At 40.8% G+C, this 23,628-nt stretch overlaps 1 protein-coding gene across 1 annotated transcript in view; it reads right to left on the bottom strand.

Moving 5' to 3' along the window:
• CDH11 (cadherin 11, type 2, OB-cadherin (osteoblast)) overlaps window positions 1-23,628 on the bottom strand; it is a 63,125-nt gene that overhangs the window by 10,129 nt on the left and 29,368 nt on the right. Inside the window, exons 7-9 of the mRNA XM_006878718.1 lie at window positions 22,367-22,503; window positions 18,967-19,100; window positions 18,623-18,740 (exon numbers count right to left, since the gene is read on the bottom strand). Coding sequence (XP_006878780.1) covers window positions 18,623-18,740; window positions 18,967-19,100; window positions 22,367-22,503 — 389 coding nt within the window. The remainder of the gene's footprint in view (window positions 1-18,622; window positions 18,741-18,966; window positions 19,101-22,366; window positions 22,504-23,628) is intronic.

The following is a 23,628-nucleotide window of genomic DNA, read 5'->3' as shown; positions in this document are numbered from 1 at the left end:
TCTGGCAGGAGAGAGAGAGAGAGAGAGAGGGACCCCCTCCCCCTTCTAGTAACATGTATTTTGCATACGGGTCTTAAGATCGGTTTGAGAGGTCAGAAACAGTGAACTTAGAGCCTCTGTTAGAAATATACAAATCTTGTGCTTTGGAATGATTGTTAGGAATCTCAACTGTCCATCTGTAAAATGAGGCAGCTGGTTGCTCTCAAGCCCATTTCTTGGAGTTACTACGGGAATGAGTCAACATTATTGAAGAAAGTAGGAATGCCGTGTACCGGGCTTGCAAGGAGCTGGTGGAATTGAGGTCCTCCAGGATTGGTGACCTCTGGCTTCCTTGAGAGAGGTGGGTGTGGAGGGGCCTGGCTCGGCACGTAAGTGGCTTATGCTACTTGAGTAAATAAACGAATACGAGAAAGAATTTAGCTTCTAGAAGGCTCCCAGTCAGCTCAACAGCAGGGAGCGGGAATATTCTAGAAAGGACATTTTGGAGGATTTGAGATCTAGGTCTGCAATGGTCTGTCTGGTGCTCCATCTTTAGTTAATGAATAAAGTCACAGTAGGCAAAAAACTCAGGGAAAAACAAAACTCAGCAAGCAAACGGGAGAGGAAACTAACAAAAGCTCTGGTAACTTCTCCCTCTTTTGTTGTGTGTCATGGCGTCATGGATGGCAAAGCAGAACGGCCTCCACTGGCCTAGAATCTCTTCAAAAGCAAATTGCCGTGTCTTTCCCCCAAGGATCTCCTGGGGTAGGGGTGGGGGTGGGTTCAAACAGCCAATCTTTATGTTAGTAGCTTATTGCTTAACCATGGTACCACCAGGGTCCCTTGGCCTTCTTTGTGGCTACTGTGTGCTGTTGACTTGGAACCAACCCACAGCTGACCCTCCGGCTGGTTTTCAGAAGTAGTAAGTCACATGGGAGAAGACTGCCCATGCTTCTCCTATCTTCTCTGGTAGGAATCAAATTTGAATCAAAAATGAGCTTTACAAACTTTTTGATCTAAATGATTTGAGCCAGACCGTCCCTTCCATGTCTCTCTTTGACTGGGATGCCTCACTCTGGGTACACGCTACTGAAGTTTCTGGATGAGTCATGAAAAGTGAGAGACCCAGCACTGACTCATTGCCAGAGGAGTGTCAGATGGGGTGGAAAATGACAAATATTCTACGGGTTTTAAATTACCTTCAAGAGATTTCTCAAGATTCTTCCCAAGAGAGCTAAAAGTCCAGTTATCAATCTGACCTGAGTTTAAATCTTGACTCTTTTAGATATTAACTGACTGATTGTGGGTTTATTTGGTGAATGCCTTGAACTTCTATGTCTCAACTATGAAATTCATAACATCCAGGGTTAAATTTGTTTTCATTCAGAAAGAATTATCAGAGAACTGGTTGGCTGGAGATACTCAGGGATTTTTCTTTTTTTCCTGCAAACTCTCTTCTTTGAAGAGAGAGAAACTTATTGGCGTAGAGAGAAAAGCAAATTCTTGTAAATGTCATTGTTCTTTGAATAAAATTCTTCATGCTGAGAATTTAGCATCTAGAAGTACAAGTCTTGAGTAACATATATAAAAGACTGCTTTCCAAGCTCCCTGGGTTTTCATCCAGACACTTGAGGTGTGGCTGCTCTTAGACACATATTTGATTCCATTATTCCCCCCCCCCCCGAGGCCAAAACTGGCCAATGGCTGTATTAATGATAATACATCATGCAGAAATGATTTTGTTTCTATTATTATTTTGTACCATTGAGTTGGAACCAACCCATAGCTGACCCTCCAGTGAGTTTTCAGAGAAAGTGAATCACACTGGAAATTGCCCATTAGAGAGGTTGGTGGATTCGAACCATGTGCCTTTGGAATTGCAATGCAGCTGTTCACCACTAGACCTCCAGAGCTCCTTTATTGTTTCTATTAGTCAAAGTCAAGTAAGTGCTTTCCATGGAGTTGGGACCAACTCATAGCTGACCTTCCAGTGTGTTATCAGAGGCTATCGGGTGGGAATTAACTGCCCATTTTTTGTCCTTGTAGCAATTGGTGGATTTGATCCATTTGCCTTTGGGTTGACAATGCAACTCTTCATCTGCTAGGCAATCAGAGCTCCCTTTTGTAACAGTGGGAAGTTAAAATCAGCCTTGGGATTCTGATGTCTACCCCATGCTTCTCTAATGATGGGCTGCTTTTGTTATCACACTAAAGGTAAAGCTTCCTTCTAGCAATTGTCTTTTCCATGTCACCCATTTTGGAAGGCAAAAAACAATGGCTGCTGCTGATGATGGTAGAGCCCAGTGGAAGTATACATGACATCAAAAGAGACTGTTTTAATGAGGAAATAAAATATCCCTCAGTAAATGGCACTGCGTGTCAATTTTGCATAGCACCCACTTCACCAAACCTGACAGCTGCCCTTAAAAAAATAGAAAGCTGGGTGAACAGCAACATGGTGGCAGGGGCCATCACCTCTGTAAGGTAATGAAGGAGAATCAGGCTTGTCAACGGCCAAACAGGTGTACGTTTTGATTTCTAATGGCTCCGTCTAAATCACTCTTCTGTCACTTCTGATGGAGGCCCAAAGTCCTGGCGCCTTTGTTCACCACACTCATAAAAACCATCCTCTCACAGGGCGTACACAGATGGGCCTGCCTCCTTTCTAAGGCTTCTAATAAGTTCCTTCGCCACCACCTTGAGCAGCATACCTTCTTCACGTCCAGAGTTCCTTCCAGTCACTGATGCCCGGGTTTGACAGTCCAAAACGTTAAAATAACAAACACGGCAGTCAAGCATTCAGAATTCTGCTTGGAGCCATGACTGAGGGTTGGCCTGGGGAGGGGGAAGCTCCTACAAATCCCTGAGTAGTGCAAATGACTGGACTTATACCCCAAAAGGTTTTGGTTCACCCACCCAGAGGGCACCTTGGAAGTCAGACCTGCTGATAAGCTCCCAGGAGGCCACAACTTTGAAAACCCTTCAGGGTATGCGTCTACTTTAAATTTTTGCGGCCTCCAAAATTTGTAATCAATTTTGTGGTTACTGACAACAGAACAACTTCCCAAAAGCCCTTAAGATGCCCTTGCTCTTCGCTTCTCTCTGTCTTTTCCTCTCTCCTCTTACACTAAAGAGCCTGCATTGCTTGACCTGATCAGAAACACTGCAGCCTCACAGGAAAAGCCTGGGTACATCAGTTTGGGGGGCTCCCAACTGTTGAGACTGCCAATGACCTACAGAATTAAGTCAAGCCGGACACTCTGTGACTGTCCTCAGAGTCAGAGGCCATAGTCCTTGCAAGTAAGATTTTCCTTAATCAGTCAATTAAACAATACAAGAGGGCATATGGCACAACAACAAAAGTCTTAGTTCCCTGATTCCAGAAAGAAATTATCTTCACGTCTGACCCAAATCTACCTCCTTCACCCTTTCTACTCAAACCTCAGAGACAAAGTACATTGCTCTATTTTATAACACTTTCCCATAAACATGCAGACTTACCAGTAATCAGCAGAACAAGTATTATTCTTTTTTTTTTTTTCTTCTGGGTTTACTCCACTTTTCCTAGAACGAAGACAACAGCTCTACTGGCTCGGTCTACCTCAAAAGTTGTCTTAGTGGACATTTAAGTTTTAAGGGTCTCGGAAGTCCAGTTGTTAGTTGCTGGCGAGTTGACTTCAACTCATGTTGACCCCATGTGGGTGGAGTTAAGCTGCTGTCAAAAGGGGTTTCAAGGATGCTGTCATGAGGACGCAGGCTGTCAGGCCTTCCTTCTGAGGTACCTCTGGGTAGGTTCGAACTGTGAGCCTTTGAGTTAGTGACTGAGCATGTGATCGTGTGTGCCACTCAAGATCTCCCACTTGTCCCTGGCAATCTAAACACCTCTTCTCTCCACTAGGCCATAAGCTCCTTGAGGCAGTTTTGTATATTTAATAGTGTTTCATGCACTGACTGGACGATTGAACGATCTTCTCCTCACTCCTCTGTGGTCACCTGGCTAGATCACCGCAGTCACGTTTTACTGGTTCATCACTTTGTAGTCCATCCCTTCACCTCTGTCTTGTCCTCAGCCTCACTCTGGAATCTTACCCTATCAGTCGCTGTCCTTACATTCTCATTTCCTCTGGCTTCATCCTTCTTATGACATTATTTGCTTTTTATTTCGGTTAAGTCAGATTCAACTAAGCAACATTTATAGAGTAGCTAATATATGGCAGCCTTCTTCCTGTTTCTTTCACATGCCCTATACTGAACCATTTTTCAAACTAGGAGCTAAGAGTGTGATTAGTCTTCTAGGAAGGGGATTGGGAAACAAAGAGAAATTGCTGCAAATCATTTTGAAAACATAAACACAGCTAGGTTTCAGATTCCTCTCATTGTCAGAACGTTTTTATCAGTACACAATTGACACTGGAATCTGAGTACTACTGTCTAGTAATTATTTTAGTTTTTCTTTGCAAACTCCAGTTGGGTTGACTAGTTTAGACAAATATTCCTTCCCATCATAGCCTTAAAGCCAGACAGATATAGGTCCCACAGAAAGAATGCTTCTTAGGAAAACTGCAAAACTTGTGTTGTGAGGTGCGCTGGAGCTGACTCCAACTCATAGCAATGCAATGTATAAGAGATGGAGACCCTGTTTAGTTTAATCCAGAGCCATCTTTATAATCTCAGCCTTGCTTAAGGTCATTGAGGTAGTTGTTGTATCAATCCATCTCATTGGGAGATTTCATCTTCCATCTCTGACCCTCCATCTTCTAAAGCCTTTTCCATGGGCTGGTCCTTCCTGACAACATGCCCAATATGTGAGATGAAATCTCGCTGTCCTTGCCTCCAAGGAGTGCTTGGGTGCACTTCTTCAAAGCCAGGATTGCAGAACAACTTGAAAGTTTGTGGCATACACAGTAATCATCACCAACATCATGAGTCAAAGGCACCAATTCTACTTCATTTGTCCCAACTCACTGCACGGAAGGACCTATCATAACACTCTCATTCACTCCTGTAGAGTTGGAATCAACGCATAGCTGACTCGCCATTGGGATTCCAAGGCTGTAACGCACATGAGAAGTGACTGCTCATATTTCTCCCTGCTCAGTCACTGTGGTGGATTCAAACATCCCAGGTGCCTGTTGAAGATGCCACCAAGAAAGAAAGATGTATTCAAGGGCACAAATTAACACCTCCATGCCCACGGTATTTTTAAACAATAACACACACTCACACATATTCTCAAGCTCACTAACATCAGATCAGTTACAGCTCACGAAGAATATTAGTTAGGTTTCCAAGGCTGCGAACGAAAATGGAAGGAGACTGTACTTCTTTCGCACAGAGAGTGTTGGTGAATTTAAACTGCCAGAGGCAACACATAAACTGCCTTTGGGTTAGGAGTACAACTCGTCACAGAGCTGACCATCAACGAAATACATACAGCTCCCTCAAAGCGAACTAATGAGGCAAAAAAAGAGCTGAGTACATTCAATAAAATCCTAGCATCAAAATAATAATAATAAAAATGTTTTGACCCCTAATTGTTACATAGGTAACATCACCCAAGTGCACCTAAGATCTGCACAAACAGCAGGAGGCGGAGATCATGATCTTTTCATAAACAACTAGTAGTGAGTGTAGCCAGAGGTCTGCAAACATGGGAATAGAATAAAGAGAAACCAATAGGGGAATCGCCTGTGTGTGGGTGTGAAATACGAGCATGGCTACACGGGACATCAAAGTGTGCGAGCTATTCACTGGCATGAATAAAGCCTTTCTCTTTATATTTTACTACATCATTTAGTATCAACTCTCCCTCCAGTTTTGTTTGGAAGATAATTTTTTTCCAGGATAGTAGGGTAGAAAGAGAAAGAGGATATTGCTTTTAAGAAATAAAAATATTTTAAGCAAATGATGTAGTTAAGCACGAAGATGCTAAGGAAAAAGTTGGTGACTCAAAGCCACCCACAGGCTCCTAAAGGGAAAGACTTGGCTATCTTCTCACACAGAGATTCAAAACCAAACCACAGCCACTGCCTTCGAGTATAGTCAGACACTGAGATCTTCCATTGGGTTTACCAGGCTGTACATCCTTATAGAAATATATCATTCGTCTTAATTCCACAGATCAGCTGGTGGGTTTGAGCCTCCAAACTCATGTTTAACAGTCTGACACATTACCAGGTCTACTAGATGACCAGGCTTCCCTCCCATAAAGATCACAGCCTAGAAAATACCATAGCGCACGCCTACCCTGTCACATTGGGTCAGTGTAAGGTGAAGTTGACTTCTTGGCAATTGTTTTATTGGCAAATCATTTTCTAAACATGAGACACAGACATTTAAGATCTTTAAGGTAAGAAGAACAAAGAATTCCTTAAGTCGGTGACCAGAGAAAAAAGAATATTACTCTGATCCACCAACAAGTTCTAATTAGGTTTTTGGGGTTTATTCCATGGGTTTAGTGGTATTGGAAGAGGGAGCGTTCCAGATAATCTGTGTGGGACACACTACAGCAAAGAATTTCAGGCAGAAAAGGAACATAATTATTTACACAAGCGAAAATGGCAGGGCATTAAAAGACATCTGCCATTTTGATCTGCCAACAAAGAATCTTCCATACTGAAGCAATTAAGGGAGGGGGAAAAATAGCAAAAACCTTCCTCAAAAATTTTCAGATTACAACAGTGAAAAATCAGAAGCATATTTGGATGTTCTTTGATACTGCACACAGAAGAAGAAATGTTCTTAGTTTAAGGAACAAAACTTAAAAAAATAAAGAAAGAAAGAAAAATTCTTGCCAACTGGTTTACTCTGAGTTTCTATCGACTATCCTAATTTTCAGTACAAAGGTTTCTTTGGAATTGAGAATTAACACCAAATGTCTCAGAGAGTACTTTAAGTAGATATCCAAAATGACTCATCTTGGATATAATTCTACACCTATTCCTCCTTAGGAACTTCACCACAGCCTTGGTTGTGGCAGGCAGGAGATCTGGAGATGTAGCACTGCAGTCAGGGACCTCTCCAAATTACTGAGGAGCGATGATGTCAATTTGAGGACTAAGGTGTGTCTCATTCAGATCACAGTCTTTTCAATCACTTCATACACATCTGTAAACTGAACAATGAATAAAGAGGACAGAAGAAAAATGTGTGCCTTTGAGCAGAGTGCTGATATCCCATGGACTGTCTAAAGAACAAATAAATATGTTTTAAAGAAGGTGCAGCGGAAATGCACCCTGGAGGCAAAAATACAGAGCTTCGTCTCTCATACTTAGGGCATGTTGCTAGAAGTTATTCTTTGGAGAGTGACATCCTACTTGGAAAGGTGGAAGGTTGGAGAAAGAGAGAAAAAGCCTCAACCAGATGGACTGACACAGTGACTGCAGCAATGGGCTTGCATATGTCAGAAACTGTGAAGTTGGCACAAGACAGGACAGGGTTCAGATGTGCTGTTCATAGGGTCTCTCTGTGAGTCATACTCCATTCGATGGCACCTAACAACAACAACATCAATGCCTCATTTATCCAATACCATTTTATCTATTATTTGCATATATGACAATAGTAAAATATAACTCCCAAAGCTACTATTTTGTGCATTAACAGTACTGTGTCTGATGCTAACAAACGCCAAACAACAAAACTAGAGTAATGCTGCCTGTGGTGGTTAAGTTTATGTGCAAACTTGAGTGGGTCATGATTCTCAATGGGTTGGCAGATATATAATCATGAGACACAGCAGTTACATAATGATGAAATTCAACAGTGCTGTATTTTGACAATTATGTAATAATGCAGCCCTCCTTCATTTTCTGATTTGATGTAGTCATTCTCTGATTTTGTGTTAAGACCTGGTATTTAAAACTTAATGACGTCAGTACGTGAGAGAAGAGTGTATACTGCAAGATACCTGTCAGTCATCTCTTCCTGGATCCAAAGTCTAGGTATCCAGTATAATTCTGTAGAGGTATTGATAGAAAGGATGTGTGAGAAGGCATTTCTCCCTAAGAACATTCCATTGAGGAAGAGGTGTTGACTTGAAAAAGTCTAAAGTGCTCATGAAACATTAGCACTTTTTCTATGAAAAAGAACTAATTTTTTAAAATTTCTTGAACTTAATTTATATGACAAAGTGGTTTTCCCCCCAAAATTTGTTCATTGTGGTTGATCTGTTCAATCTACCTTTCTGAAGTGTTGGACTGCTGCCTTTACAGAGTCCGTATTCAAGTAGGAGACAAAGGAAATAAATGCTTACAAAGCATCATGATAAAGAAATAGCAAATGTTAGAAGTAGCATCCAAGATGACCTAGGCTTCAACCAAATGACAACTTTCTTTGAGAAGAGGCTTACAGGAGTAGGAATAGGCTGAACAAGCTGCCGACAGTATATTCTGACTCACGGCAACTTCCTGTGTGTCAGACTGTACCCCACAAGGTTTTTGGAGGTTTTCAAAGCATTCCCTGAGGCATGTTTGAGTGGACTAAATCCTTCTACCTGTGGTTCATCTCCAAGTTTGTTCACCTTGAACCGCCCAGGGCATTCCAAGCAAAATAACAACTTGGAGCTATGACAGTCAAACGTGATGTGTTTGGAGAATCACAGGGAATTTGAAATTTCTGGAGGTTACAGTTTAAGGTAACAAAAGACAAAAGCTGATAGAGGTGACATTTACAGGTGCTATTATGGAAGGATGGCAAAACTTTGTCTCACTTTCTTTGGCCATGTTATTGGGAGGTGGGTCAGAGAAAGAGGAAGATCCTCACTGAGAAGGACTGACGCTGTGACTATAATAACGGGCTTGAGCATAACACACATCGTAAAGGTGGCTCAAGATAGGGCAAGTTTTAAATCTTCTGTGCACTATGAGTCACGGACGACTCAATGGCACCTAACAACAGCCACAACATATCACGTAACTTCATTTTCGTTAGCTGTGAAGTTTTAATCAAGTCCATAGGAAATAAAGAGATGTTTCTCCTTTAAAAAGAGAAAGCTGTCATACAGTGTGTTAGTTTGTTAAGAACTGAATAAGATAAGGGGGAAGCTAGAATGAAGTGGACCCATACGTGGTCACCATGGAAATCACCGTTCTCCTTTGCAAAGCCATTAGTGATTACTATAAAAATGAGCCATCTTCCTCCATTTAACGTTTCTGACTATGCTTTGCAGAGCTCCTTGACACCAGGGACTGTGATCAGTTTGCTGAAGAATCCCTACTCCTGGGACATTCCTGGCACACGGTCCACGAGGACAGCTCATCTTTCCATTTCTGTAGGTGAGTGAACACACTGCGGTGTGGGGACTAGGACATTTCTAGTTTTTCATTATCTCCTTGACCTGAAGTATGAGAGAACATCAAAGATGGAGGTCAAATAGAAGGTGTTCTGTGGCGTCTAAAGGGCCACTCTTTCAATTTTATGACCTGAAAGTACCAAGAACATTTTTATCTTTGCTGTAATAGGGATTTGTTATGAGCACCAAAAATTATCCTCTGGTGCTAAAATGAAAAACCTGTGTTCTCATAGATATACAACACTGTGATCTAACATGCCTCCGGGTTTCTTGGGATGACCTACTGGGAAGTATCCATCCCAATCCTGCCGTCACCTTTCTGTACTTTAGTTTCCTTACTTCTCAAAAGAGAACCTCAACCTGTGAACTAGGTGCGATGCAATAACTGATCATTTTATAATAGTCGTATATGTGTGTGTGTGTGTGTATATATATATATCATCTAATGGTTAAAGTATCTAGATCATTCTCCACTTCACAGATGAGGTGCAAAAGCAAGCAGTGACTCTCTAGCCTTTGTTCATTCCTCCCCACTTTGCATAATGATCTTCATTTGGCAAAAGAGGTTTGGAGTTGAAAATATAAGGTTCAGTTCTTAGAAACCTCATATTTTAATATTAAATTGAATCAGTTCGGACTTATGACGATCAACTTCATCCGGTCATGAGGGCAAAACCATATCTTCTTGATAGAAATTAAATGTTGTTTGTGATAAAAATGAAATATCTGTTTTGAAAGGGAGCTCTGGTAGCATAGTCTATAATGAGTTGGGTTGTTAACCCAAAAAGTAGGTGCTTCTCTGGCAGTTTGAATCCACCAGATTCACCAAGAAGTAGGGATAACCATCTCCTCCCACACAATTTATAGTATCTAGAAATTCACTGGAGTGTCAGCTATGAGTCAATTCCAACTTAATGTCAATTAGTGAGCGAAATATTTTTAGTAAGATAAAAATGGAAGTGAAATTAACACACACACACACACACACACACACACACACACACACACAGCCCTCCTACCAAAACTAATAAATTTAATATTAATCTAACAACCAACATTAGTTTTAGTAGTGAAACTCTAGAACTAACATTCCTATTGAAGTCACAGGTAAAACAAGAATAGTTTCCTTATCTTTGCTATTACTTAGCACATAATTGTAAAAAATGTCAATCTATGTGGTTAGATAAGAAATCAGTGAAAGGTTAAGGCAAATTATCATGACATAATTTTGATGTGACAGACTCTCTAAAACACAGAAGAAACTCAGCAGGGAATTTGCAGCAGTTAAAAACAACATCCCACAATAAATCAAACCATTTAAATAGCAATACATCATACTAGGAGATCCCTGGTAACACAATGGCTAAAGTACTGCTAACCAGGCCATCATGTGCCCCTGGAGAGAAAGATATGGCCATCTGCTTCTGGGGAAGAGTTACAGCCTTCAAAATCCTAGGAGGTATTTCTACTCTGTCCTCGAGAGTCACTATGAATCAGAATTGACTCGACAGCAACAGAGCTTTTAAAAAATACTTTATTCCAACAATGCTCACTTAGAAAACATCCTTTAAACATTCACTTCACAACAGCATCCAAAATCTAACATAGTAGGCCATAAACCTGACAAGAAATATCTAGGACAAAAAGAAAGAAAATCACAAACTAGCTCTGATGATAGCAAAAAAGAGAATAAATTCAATGGAAAGTTAGATCAGTCATGCTCCTTGACAGGAAGGCTGTTTAAGAAATCCAATTCCTCTTAAATTAATCTATAAATTTAAGGCTAATTCAACAAAATTTAAAAAGGTACTTATCAGGCATCTGAAAAATAATTTGGGATTCTATCTAGAGAAATAAAGAAACCAAAATAGGTATAAAATTTAAGAAATAATGACTCAGATAAGACACAGCACATATTTATCTTGATGCTACATCTGTCTGCATGCTGCCGTTAAAAGAAAATATGACACTAGTACTAAAATAAACCGACAAGTGAATGAGAAGAGAAAGTTAAGGAAGAAAACAGAATCATATAAAATACAGAAGAACATGACACAACAGAATTGAAAACCATGACTTATCAGAAATGATATCTAGAAAACGCCCAGTCCAAAGGAAGTGATATTACTTATTTCACTTTAACAAAAGACTGAAATGGGGGAAAGGAGAATGCAGGTAAATAGTGGCATCAATTTGAGGTGAAAGGCTTTCTCATAAAATACTAAATATGAAAGAAGCAAAGAGAAAAAAATGAAGCATCTATACCTAAGCACATGGTAAGACCAAAATGAAACAGGATAATGAAACATCGGGACTATATGGTGGTATAGTTTTTGCACTACTAACCAAAATGTCACACTTGTCTGGTGGTGCAAATCCACCAGTGATCCTGAGGGAAGAAGACGGACAATCTCCTCTTTTGCAATTTACAGTCTCAGAAACTCAGTAGAGGGTCACTTATACATCAGTTGTGACTGACTTGACTCCACAGCAATGAGAGAGATAAAGAGGTATGAGAAGTCCAACGAGCCTTGGTTGAACTATGTTTAAGCACTCAAGTGCTAACAAAAACCTAGTAGGTTGTACTCACTCAGTAGCTCTGCGGAAGAAAGATGTGGTAACATACTTCCACAAAGGTTAAAAAAACCCTCACTTCTGTCAATTTGGAAGCGACAGCCAACCCTAGAGCAAGTTTCCAAGGCTGTAAATCATATGGGAGGAGGCTGCCCTTCTCTTCCCCTCGGGAACCCAATGGGTTCACTCTGCCAGAAAAGTGTCCCTTTGGGGCTAGCCAAGGCAACTCCCCATGGACTCCACCACCAGAGCTCCCCTGAGCCTAGAATACAAAATTGGGCAAGTGTACAGCCACAACAATTGCTACAAATCAAAACTGAACTCTTAAGCACACCACAATAACACAGCAGGTCAAAAGTTAATAGCTTTAAAAGATAAAGGGGCCTGTAGAATGGGACTGACATCAGGATTGGGGTAAGACTGAGAAAAACTGGATAAATTATGTATACTGCATTGAAACCGATGAGGGAGAGAACAATTTAAAAGCTATACATGATAGGGTATTATGGTTATCACAAGAGTACAGAATTAAGGTTGCATAGTGGAGTGTAGGGGGAAAGGGGTACGGGGGGGGGGGGTTGTATACCAATGAAGGAGTTTTTCTTTTGCTTTTCAAAGAGAGGAGCGAACTGGGGGGGGGAGGGGTGGGCAGGGAGAAAAGTGCAACAATGAGTGAATGGAAATCCAAAATCTATGTCAATGTTCATTAAAATTAATAAAATAAAAATAGATAAAGGGGCTTTTTTAAAAAGGGGAAAAAGCTAAAAGGGCTTTTTGAATCTATTGCAAAAGATGGAAATATATATATTTAAATGCACAAAAGACATTAATTGTCAATTTATGAGAGCAAAAGAAATAATTATGAAAAACCCTCAGCTTCAGTAGTACTAAAAGAAATTAAAATTTTAAAATATAATTATATTCCACTTCTTAATTTGTCAATGACTGAAAAGAATAATAATTACCTAGAATTGGCATAGATGTGAGAAAATGAAACCTCTCTTATTTTAATGATGGGATTATAAATTGATATAATATTTCTGATGGGCAGTTTGCCAATAAAGTATCCACAGCAATTCTACATTAGGAATGTATGCTAGAAGAATAATTATACACTTGGCAAGGAAAACAGTGCCCTTTTGTCTCCTTTGAAAATTTGGGAATAAGAAATATTATATGATCCAGCAATTTGACTACTAGGTATATAACCCAAGGAAATAAGATCTGTGAAATTATTTGGTATAAGCAAGCTCATGTTTATTGCAGCATTTCCCCCCCTTCTAACACTTTTAGTGGTTTGTATAAAATAATTCATTTACATTACTTTTCACAAAGAGATGCAAAAACTCAAGCACCCATCAGTGCATGACTGGATAAAGACACTGTGGAGCGTTCACATGATGGAAAAGTATGCAACCCTATGATTAATCATGTTGTTGTTGTTGTTAGGTACTGACGAGTTGGAACCAACTCATAGCTGACCCTCCAGTAGGTTTTCGGCAGCAGTTAATTGCACAAGAGGAGATTATCCATTTTTCTCCCATGGAGCAGCTGGTAGTCTTGAACAGTGTGCCTTCGGGATTGCAGCATAGCTTCTTGCCACTAGGCAACCAGGGCTCCCTATGATTAATCATGGGGTCACATAATTTGATGGGTAGAGGGAGAGATGGGTAGAGGAAATGGGAAAAGCCAGTGTGAAAAACAATGTATATGAGCTTTGTAAGTTTTTTAACAAATTAACTGAAAAAATTTTAAAAAAATCCAAAACACCAAATCATAGTAAAGAACTTGCAAAACACACTGCTGAACATGGAAGATACAGCGCTAAGCAAATGCATTCAGTTACTAAAGGACAAATATGGTCCAAGTCCACTACCATAAAATGCTGAGGAAAAGCTTACATACAGAAGCACAAAAAGAAACTTTTGTCTGTTTGTTTAATTACCAGGGGTGGGTGGGGAAGAAAAGTGGAAGACAAACCATTAAATAGGTGATAAATCTATATGAGGATGGGTGAAGGGGAAAAACAATATACAATAAACGGACAAAGAATTCAAAGATACAGAGAAGTATAGAAAGGCTTCAGTCAGCAAAGGCAAGCACTCTTAGATACACAAAACAGAATGGAAATAAAAGCAATCAATGCTCCCTCATATCAATAGTCAACTGATGCTGTGTAGTACGTTGTCAAGTTATTCTTTTACATCTTATTAATGCTTATTTGTATTTTCTTAAAAAATACATACTCAATCTGGAGAAACAGGACAATGGTGGGCATAGTTCAATGTTGATTAATTTTGTATAACATAACGTATGGGAATTCAGGAGTGGCATCTACTTCCTAAATAACAACATGCCTCTGGAAACTCTATGAACTTTGATAAATGTTGATCATTGTAGAGGCGCTTCAGAGCTTTTTTGGTTGCTAAGAGTCATGCTCAACTCGACTGCAATCAACAACAACAGTAACAATGAATGGGAATAATTGCATGAAACCCAATGTGAATGAAGAACACTATGAAACACAGTGTATACAAACTTTGTAAGCAAATCAATATAAAATAGAAATATAAATAATATTAATATAAATATAAATATAAAATAAAAATGAATCAGGGTGAAGTCTCTCTAAGGGAGGAGTGATAGGGAATGGCAAGGGACACACTGACAAAGGAAATTAATCAGAACTGGCTTTGACAAGCACTGTGGCAATTGGACAATTAAAACAGACATGGGGGGGGGCGGGAAAGAAGAATGAATTGGGGACGAGGGTGGAGAAAACAGTGCAACAGTGAATGAATGAAAGCCCAAAATCTCTGTAAATGTTCATTAAAACTAATAAAATTTAATAAAAAAAATAAAATAAAATAAAAATTCAAAAGGAAAGAAATTCCTATTTACTATATAATAGGAGAAAATGATACAATACCTTGAAAATCTACTGGCTTTAATTACTATGGTTATTAGAAGAACTTAAATTCATATATGTTGTCCTTTATCCTCATTTCTCTGGAAGGCTTTATTGATTTACTGTATTTCAAACAAATTCTTTCCTAAGCATTGTTATTTGACCACCTATTCACTTTCAGGAAAAAAAAAATACATGAAGTCATAGCCCCTGAGCTGTTTTCTAATACGGTGTGCTGTTTGCATTGGGCTGGACCCTCCAAGACTCAAAATTCCTGTCTAGCTTTCTCACTTATTAGTAGTGTGACCTTGGAAAAGTCGTGGAAGCTCCTGATGGCTCATAGCTCTCACAGAAAATGGAAATAATAATCACGATAAGCTGAAAACTATCCAACATGTCTACCTTATGAGACTCTGAGGAAAAGGTGAAACAATGATCCTGGAGAAGTTTCTCTACCACTGGAGCATCATAGAGGGGGAGATTGCTCTTTTGTTCTAATACACTTCTCTTAGTCATTCACTACACAGTTCTCGTGTTTTCAGGAATGTCACAAAGTCTGAGACTTTCAGCGCAAATGCATCTCACAATGCAGGCAGGCCAGCGCTTCGTCTGCCCAAACAGCACTAGTCCTGATATTAATAGTGCAAGATCCAGTTAAATGCTCAAGAGTCATCCAAGTTCTACTTGCCTGCTGAGAAGCTGGGGAGGTAGAACGGAGCAAGATGAAATGACATAAAAGGCTTGTGAGTATCAAGATGGCTTTCCCTCTTATATTTCTAAAGCTGCTGAATGCTTATGCAGTTTAGGCAAATACAATACTGATTATTTACATGGCACAATGGAAGCAAACACTCACAGAGCAAGGCACTGGATGCTTTTACTCAGCATGATAGAAGCCATTATCTCATGTTTTCTATGGAAAACAGTCTCAGCCGAGAAATTTGGTAACTCAGTAGGCTATTAATAGGATGTGGAATGTGATTACTTCTTTTGGCTTACTTCAAATATGTAATTACTTTTAGGAGCAAGTAGAAAGAAACTCTATTAAATGATAATTATAGGACTGTATTTGCTTTCAGGTTCTGTAATAGCTCTAAACATGGGGGTTTTCATGAACTGTTTGCCATAGTTAATAAAGTCATTTTTCTTAAAAAGTAGCCGTTCCCTGCGAAAGTGGGAGCTCGGCGGTGGGATCTGTCTTTTACAGGGGAGGGCAAGGGAGATGGGTTGTGCACTATGTTGGTTTCCCCACTGGACTTTAATCTCCTGGAAGACATTCGAGGCACTCCCAAAGGAGTGTGGCAAAGTACAATATTACCCAACTCCCAAAAGAACGGTATCTCTTCATCTGATATTTTCAGCATTTAAGAGCAATTAAGTATTGTCACACTTAAGGGAAGCCACGAGACAAGGCAGGTGATGGAGGCAGGAGAGGAGTGGCCAATGTTTGCAGGGAGTGTAACACGACAAACAGGACATATCTAGGAATATACCCAAGAATCAAACACAGCGTAATGAGAAGAACATATATGCAACTTTGCCCAATTCACCTCAGTCAACATTTATTGAATTTCTAGGATATGTCAGGTTGCTTTTTAGTTTGGTTTTTTTTCTTTCTTTATTCCCCCCTGATTTTGGGAGATGTGCATTGACAAAAGGAAATTCCTGTACCATATATTAGTCTGACTATATGTAAGTCTAGGGGAAACCAGGCATCTTCCTTGATGTAAATGTTTTTCCTTAAGGCATTTGAGGTGTTCCCCTGTACATAGTAATGCAAATCCCCTGGGACAGGAAAACTCTAGCTATAATTTTAAATTTTATAGAATACTATATAAAAAATTGGGAGAGACTAGAAAGCATTTCGCTGAGTGAAATACCATAGTCACATAACAACAAAAATCGCATAAGGTAACTATTGCGGAAATGGGGATAATTGACTATGATGTGTATACATATTCTAAAGGAGGGTGTTAGATATAAAAAAGAGAGTGACGGAGAGAAATAAAGAAATTGGTCCCCCCAAAATGAACAGGCCTTTTTTGTGAGGTCTGAGAGGGACACCAAGTGACCTGGCCGCAGAGCATATGGACAGGATCAAAATGGCGTGTGGGCAGCTTGAGGGGGGGGTTTCCTTTTTATAGGGGTCCTGAGGAGGACTGAGATGGCACTTCTTTGGTGTGTTAATTAAGTTAGGTTTTAGTTATTTTTTTAAATTTTTTAGTACTTTTTATTTTTTTAATGTGTGTACCGTCAAATCAGATCTGACTGATACAGAAGGAGATTGTCCCTCCTTCTTCAGCGGAGCATCTGGTGGATTTGAACCTCACATCTCTGGGATTGCAGTGCAACTTCTTGCCAGTAGGCCACCAGAGCTCGCCAGGTTTTAGTTATTTTTAATCAAGCTCAGACTCTTGTCAGGATCCATTGTCTGGTCTGGTCTTTGATATGACCAGTTTAGGGGTTAGGAAGTGATTACGCTTGGGGAGGGGGCAACTGGCATATTCTTCCTTCAGAGCGGCCATTGCTTGGAAAGGGGCATTATGCTTGAGGCTCAGCAAAAGAGGAAGATCTTCTGTGGGACGGGTTGAAACAGAGACGGCAGCAGTGAGCTCACGTGTGTCGGAGATGGTGCGGGTGCTACAGGATAGAACAGGGTTCAGTTCTGTTGTTCACACGATCAACATATGAGTTTTGTCTGAATTGATGGCACATGACAAAATCAACAGTCTGACAGCATATTCTGCAGGGTGTTGGTATAGCGCTAACTCAAAGGCAGGGCCTCTGCTGGTTTGAATCTACCAGTGGACAATTCCGCCTATACAACTTACAGTCTCTTGAAAATCCACAGGAGGGTGGGCTGGTCCTGACTTAATGGCACTGAGTTTGAGGTATCGGGTTTTTGTTGTTGTTGTTTATAATAATGAACTTGATGGGAGTTATAACAGCAATGGAAGCAACAAGGATACTTCTTAAGTATTAAGTGTTAAGACTCTCAACCTGTGAGTAACCCAGTATGGGACAGCACAGTGCTAATGAAAACTGTGGAGAACTAAGTTTTAATGCCATGTGAAATGACTGTCTTCTGATTTCACAGATCTGCCCTGTCTTTGCTTCACAGACACAGTTTACCAAGAGGTGAGCTGCAGAGCAAAAATGCTCTGGCTCAGAACCACAAAATTCATGCTTGTCCTCAGATCTGTCCCTAAATTTATCTCGGGACTTCATCATTCAGTCTAGCCCCATAGCACAACAACAGTTGCCTCTAATCCACTGCAAGTCTAGAACCTCTATGCCCAATTACGTGAGAAGTAGACCTATCATGAACGTGACAGTGCTGACAATTCACAAACAGTGTTTGGATTTGCGTCCTTCAGGCAATCTTTCTGCAGGCACCTTGGGGTACCCAGCTCTCTCCTCAACCACACTGCATTAAAACTGTGCTCAGAAGGAGAGCCAGCTGAAAGACTGCATTCCTTGCAAGGTTGAACTAATCTGTTTTAATGCTCGACTTGGTATCAATATTCATAAAGTCATGCTTTCCCCCAAGGGTTTATCAACCTCTTAAAAATAAAAAAAAAGATAAATGAAGTTGTTTGCATATTGACCCTGTAAGCTTCCCCTCTTGGTTTCCCCACTGCTTCATGAATATCAAAGCCAATAAAAAAGGAGAATAGAATTAGACACACTTATTCATATGCACCAAATGAGCCCATGTCTCAAAATAGAGGTAGCACCATTATTTCTTGTTTGTTCTTCAACAGGAAGGCATTAATAAGATTAGAAAAAAAATATGTATGTGCTATGATAGAATAGCCATTTGTTTTCCGTATCTACTTTTCTGAACGCATAGGAATCTGGGTACAAACCTCTGTTGTCTCTGACCGTGAAATTGGGATTGTGAATGATTTCCGGGGGGAGGCTGAAGATGAATCTTGGTCCATTGGCTGTGTCATCCTTGTCATCTGCACTAATTGTAACAATTGGCTGAAAGACAAAGGTGGACTATAAATAAATCATAAATCACGCTGACATTGACACTTCATTTATTAAAAAAAAAATCTGGCTGTCTAAAAAGCAAGTTTTCATTAGTGAACAGAGCTCTAGAACAAAATGAGGGCTTCCTGAAATATGGGAAGATAGCTGCACGTGATGCGCTCAGATGGAAACTGTTTGTAACTGCATCGCTCAAAGCCAAGGACAAGGGCATTACCTGGTTGGAAAGAGGCTTGGTCTGATCACTCTCGCAAATGAAGCCTTCATACGGGGCTGCAAACTTGGGAGCATTATCGTTGACATCAAGGACTCTAATGGCCACAGGGACTTTGGCTTCCTGATGTCGGTTGTCTAGAAGGAAAGGATTCAGACAGTCAATGCCAAGGAGAACTAGCTTCGTCCTTGGGAAGGACAAAGTTCCAGCTATCAATGTGAAGAGGACAGGGAAGGGCATGACTGATAAAAAAACAAAACAAAATAAAACAAAACAAAAAACCCCAAACAACAAAACTCCACTCACTACCATTGTGTTTGGAAGAGCAGAGCGTCAGCAAAAGAGGAAGAACCTCAAAGAGATGGATGGACATGATGACTCCACCCATGGACTGAAGAGATTATGAGGAAGACTGAGGACGACATAAGGTTTACATGTCTGAGTGTAGCTATGAGCTGACTCACGGGAATTAACAATAGCAAGAGTTGATCCCGACCCACAGTGATCCTAACAGGACAAAGCAGAACTGTCCCAGGGGAGTTTCTGTGGCTGTAATCTTCACAGAAGCTGGCGGCCTCATCCTTCTCTACCCCAGCCTGTAGTCTGAACTGCACGTCTTTAGATTAGCAGCAAAATGTGTTACCCACGACACCACCAGGGTACCTTGTTGGTACAAGAGCTGTCTAACATTTGAGATGAGCTATGTTAAGTGTGGTGACATGTCTCTAGTGATGTATGCAAATAGTTGATCAGGTCAGAACTCAACCAAGGACAAGGGCAGTGGTCAAATTCTCACTTTCCATGTAAGAGTCAAGTGTAATTCCTGGCCAATTCACCACGAGTGATCAAAAGCTGTTTGCCAGGGAGACTTCCCGAAGACTCAATGGTTCACACTGTGCCGGCAGGTCGCAACGAATCAAAGGATGACTCACCAGCAGCTACCAAGATCGAAACCACGTTTCCTTGTCTCTTGACTCAGGCTGAGGTTTAGTTGTAAAGACTCAGAGAGGAACCTGCTTTAGCTCAGAGTTCACAGCAGCAGTATTCAAGGCTGTATCAGAATCCTCTGGGAACAGGGGTACACATTCTCTGTCTCTGTCCAAGACTTACTAAAACAGAGGGTGTGGGCATGCGGCTGTAAATCTGCGTTCTGCAAGCCCTCCATGAGACACAATGTGCAGTCAGCCTCGAGCATCCCTGGTCTCTGAGGCAGGCGAAAGCTTCAAGCCTTGGTTCTAAGGACTCGGCTGCTCTGGGAGAAGTGAGCAACAAGTGATGGTGACAGGAGAGGGCAGCGTGACAGGTGAGGGTGTCAAAGTCCCAGGGGTTATTAGCTTTCTTCTCAAGCCTGTATTCTCTTCTGTCAAAGGATATGAAAACATCGCTATTTGTCTGCATGTCTTCCTAATTGGAAGGCCAAAAATAACTTCTTTTACCTGAGAAATGTTTACTAACTAGAAGGGGGGGAAAAATAAAACAAAACCTCCTCTCTTCAGCTTTCTGTCATTTTGCAGTACAACCTGTAAGAATGGGAACGTGACTGGACCACCTTGCTTGTCCAGGACTTGCAAGTTTCCAGTACTTTCCCATCCTTACGTTTAGTGGAAAGTATTTGCATTGTCCTTTTAACAGTGTGTTTCTGTCTTCCATGGTTTCCAGCTTCCACAGGTTTTACTATATCTGTTTTCTCTCTCTCTAATAGATCAAGTCAATTTTGATTCATATCAATCCTCTGCTGGGTTTCCAAGGCTCTAACTAATAAAGGGAGACAACCTATCCCTTTTTCCACTCCCGGAGGTGCTGGGGGATTCAAACTGTCACTGAAGCACCACCTTCGAGTTGGCAGCATAACCCCCAGGCCACAGCACCAGGCAGACTTCTCTCATGCTACCTGGTCCCTCCCACCTCTGGTCCCCAGAGCTCTTTATTATACAAAAGGGGAGAGAGGAGGGAGGAGCTCAGCTCTGGTGGCCTAGTGGCAAGAAGCTACACTGCAATTCCTAAAGCACGTGGTTTGAGGCCACCACCAGCTGCTCCCTGGGAGAAGGATGATCAATCTCCTCCTGTGCGATTGACTCCCTCTGAAAACCTGCTGGAGGGTCAGCTATGGGTCAGTGTCGACTGGATGGTGTACAACACATACAGGCAACATACATATATATAACATCTTCACAGTGTGACACATGCGAGCCTATTGCCACAGTCAATGTGTCAATCCACAACACACACACTCTATATGTGCATATATATGTTATGTATATATATATATAAACACACAGTTACACATATATTTTATCTATAATTTATCTGCTCATATGCTGGGCAGAGTGGAGGGACGGCGCAGGAGGGGAAGACCCTCTATGAGGTGGATTGATTCGGTGACTGGGGTAATGGGGATGGGTGTGTCAGAGGCAATGCGATTGGTACAGGATAGAGCAGGGTTTAGGGCTGTTGTACATAGGGTCGCTATGAGTCGCAAGCGACTCGATGGCACATAACAACAACAACAACAACAACATATATTGTTGTTGTGTACCACTAAGTTGGAACTGACTTAGAGTTGATTTTGTAGCAGGTTTTCAGAGGCAGCAAATTACAATGGAGGATACTATCTTTCTGCCACAAGCAGCTGCTGGATTCGAACTATGTTACTCTGTGTTGGCAACACAATTGCTTACCACTAAGCACCAGAGTTCCCTGGCAAAACATATAGTTACATGTACATAGTTACGTTGTTGTTATGAGCCATCGAGTCAGAACTGCTTCACAGCTGACCCTCGAGTGGCCATGCGGGAGTATAAATTACACAGAAGGAGATTGTCTATTTTGCTATCACAAAGCAGCTGGTGGAGTCAAACCATTTGCTTTTGGGTTGGCTTCTCAATTCCCTACTGCTGGGTCAGCAGAGTGCCCATATGGGAGGGGGCTGGAGGGGGAGAGAGAGAGAGAAACAAACAAACAAACAAAAAAACCAACCCAAACCAAACAAAACCCTATACTTATACTTGGACCAGTAAGCAGTCCTCAAACCTGAGTAAGGAAACACTGCATGGCTCAAAATCAGGAAAGGAGTACATCAGGGATGCTTCTTGTTTCCATACCTTTTCAAGCTATATGTGGAACAGATCATTTGGGAGGCTGGACTTTATGAGAAAAAATGTCGCATTGTAGATGACACAACTCTGCTCGCTGAAACTGAGGAGGATCTGAAGCATTTGCTGCAGAAGGTCTATCTATCTATCTATCTATCTATCCATCCATCATCCATCCACCCATCCATCCATCCATCCATCCATCCATCCATCCATCCATTTACCTACCTACCTATCTACCTACTGAAGGCATGTGGACATCTGTATTTAGTTTGGTGAAGCAGAATCCAAATCCTTAAAGGAATACTTACGGATTTCTGCTGCAAACACGGAGATGTTGAGCCAGGCAGTCTCTTCTCTATCGAGAGGTTTAGTAGTTTTAATAAAACCATCCTCTGGATTAATAGTGAAAAACCTGTCGAGGTCAGTATGACGATCGATTGAATACCTAAGCAGAATGCAAATGAGGCAATTAGACTGAGACGTTCGAAGCAGCTTAATACTTGAATATTTTCTCCACGCTGTATTTAAAGCAACTTTTCAATGAATCACTTGAGCTACTTTTTTTCCCCTTAAATCAAATTTACTTTTCAAACTTCTAACTGCGTCTTTCATAGAAGGCATTTTGCCACATTGGAGTTCTTTATTCAGCACAATGAATGAAAGTGCTGTTTTGCATATTTGATTGAGAAGTGTAATAACAGTTGCAAATTTCTCCGTATCTACTACAATCATCCAACCATCTGAATATTTATGAAGTTGCATTTGAGAAGTAGGTTTACCTTGCTCACAACTACTCCGAAAGTCACAAATGTTATCAAATCTTTGCCAAATTTTTGCATATAAAATGATAAATAGCTTCAAGTTTATCTAAATTTATCATCAAGGATCATTTATGGCCCTAAGAAATCAGTTTTCTTCTTATTGAGAGAGACATGTGAGCTAAATTGTGAGTGAGTACTAGGTAAGTAACTGTGGGTCTTGAGGTAACGTGGCTCTGAATTCTGGGGTGCAGTAAACACAACAAGTAGGTGACAGGTCGCTCTCTCCACACCTCAGAGATGGGGGCTGTGCCCCACAGGAGCGCTGCAAGGCTTCAGCTGCCCTCGTCCATTAGGAAGAAGGAATGATAACACTGAGGTGCAAAAACATAACTTGCTCATGAGCCCTAGAAAGTTTTTACGTATTAGATTCCTGGCTTTTCGGAGTCTTTTCCCTCTTCATGCTACCGTACTGGATGGTAGAAATGGTTATGCTCTGGGCAGCTAGCTGGAAGGTTGGCAGTTCAAACCCACCCAGAAGGATCTTGGGAGAAAAGTCTGGTCATCTACATCTGAAAGGCCTTTGAAAACTTCACAGAGCACTGTCTGTTCTGCTTTGTGTGTATGAGGATTCCAATTCCACAAACTAGAATCTATTCATCAGCAAATGGTTTGGGATCTTGTTTACTTATTTTAAATTGACTATGTGTCAATATTTAACTTAATTTAATATTTAACTGCGTGGATCACAACAAATTGTGGCTAACTTTGAGAAGAATGGGACTCCCAGAACACTGACTGTGTTCATACGA

The sequence above is a fragment of the Elephantulus edwardii genome, unplaced genomic scaffold (assembly GCF_000299155.1).
Source record: "Elephantulus edwardii isolate Elephantulus edwardi_28Jun2011 unplaced genomic scaffold, EleEdw1.0 scaffold00001, whole genome shotgun sequence".
NCBI lineage: Eukaryota > Metazoa > Chordata > Mammalia > Macroscelidea > Macroscelididae > Elephantulus > Elephantulus edwardii.
This window is presented reverse-complemented; position numbering and strand designations above follow the sequence as displayed.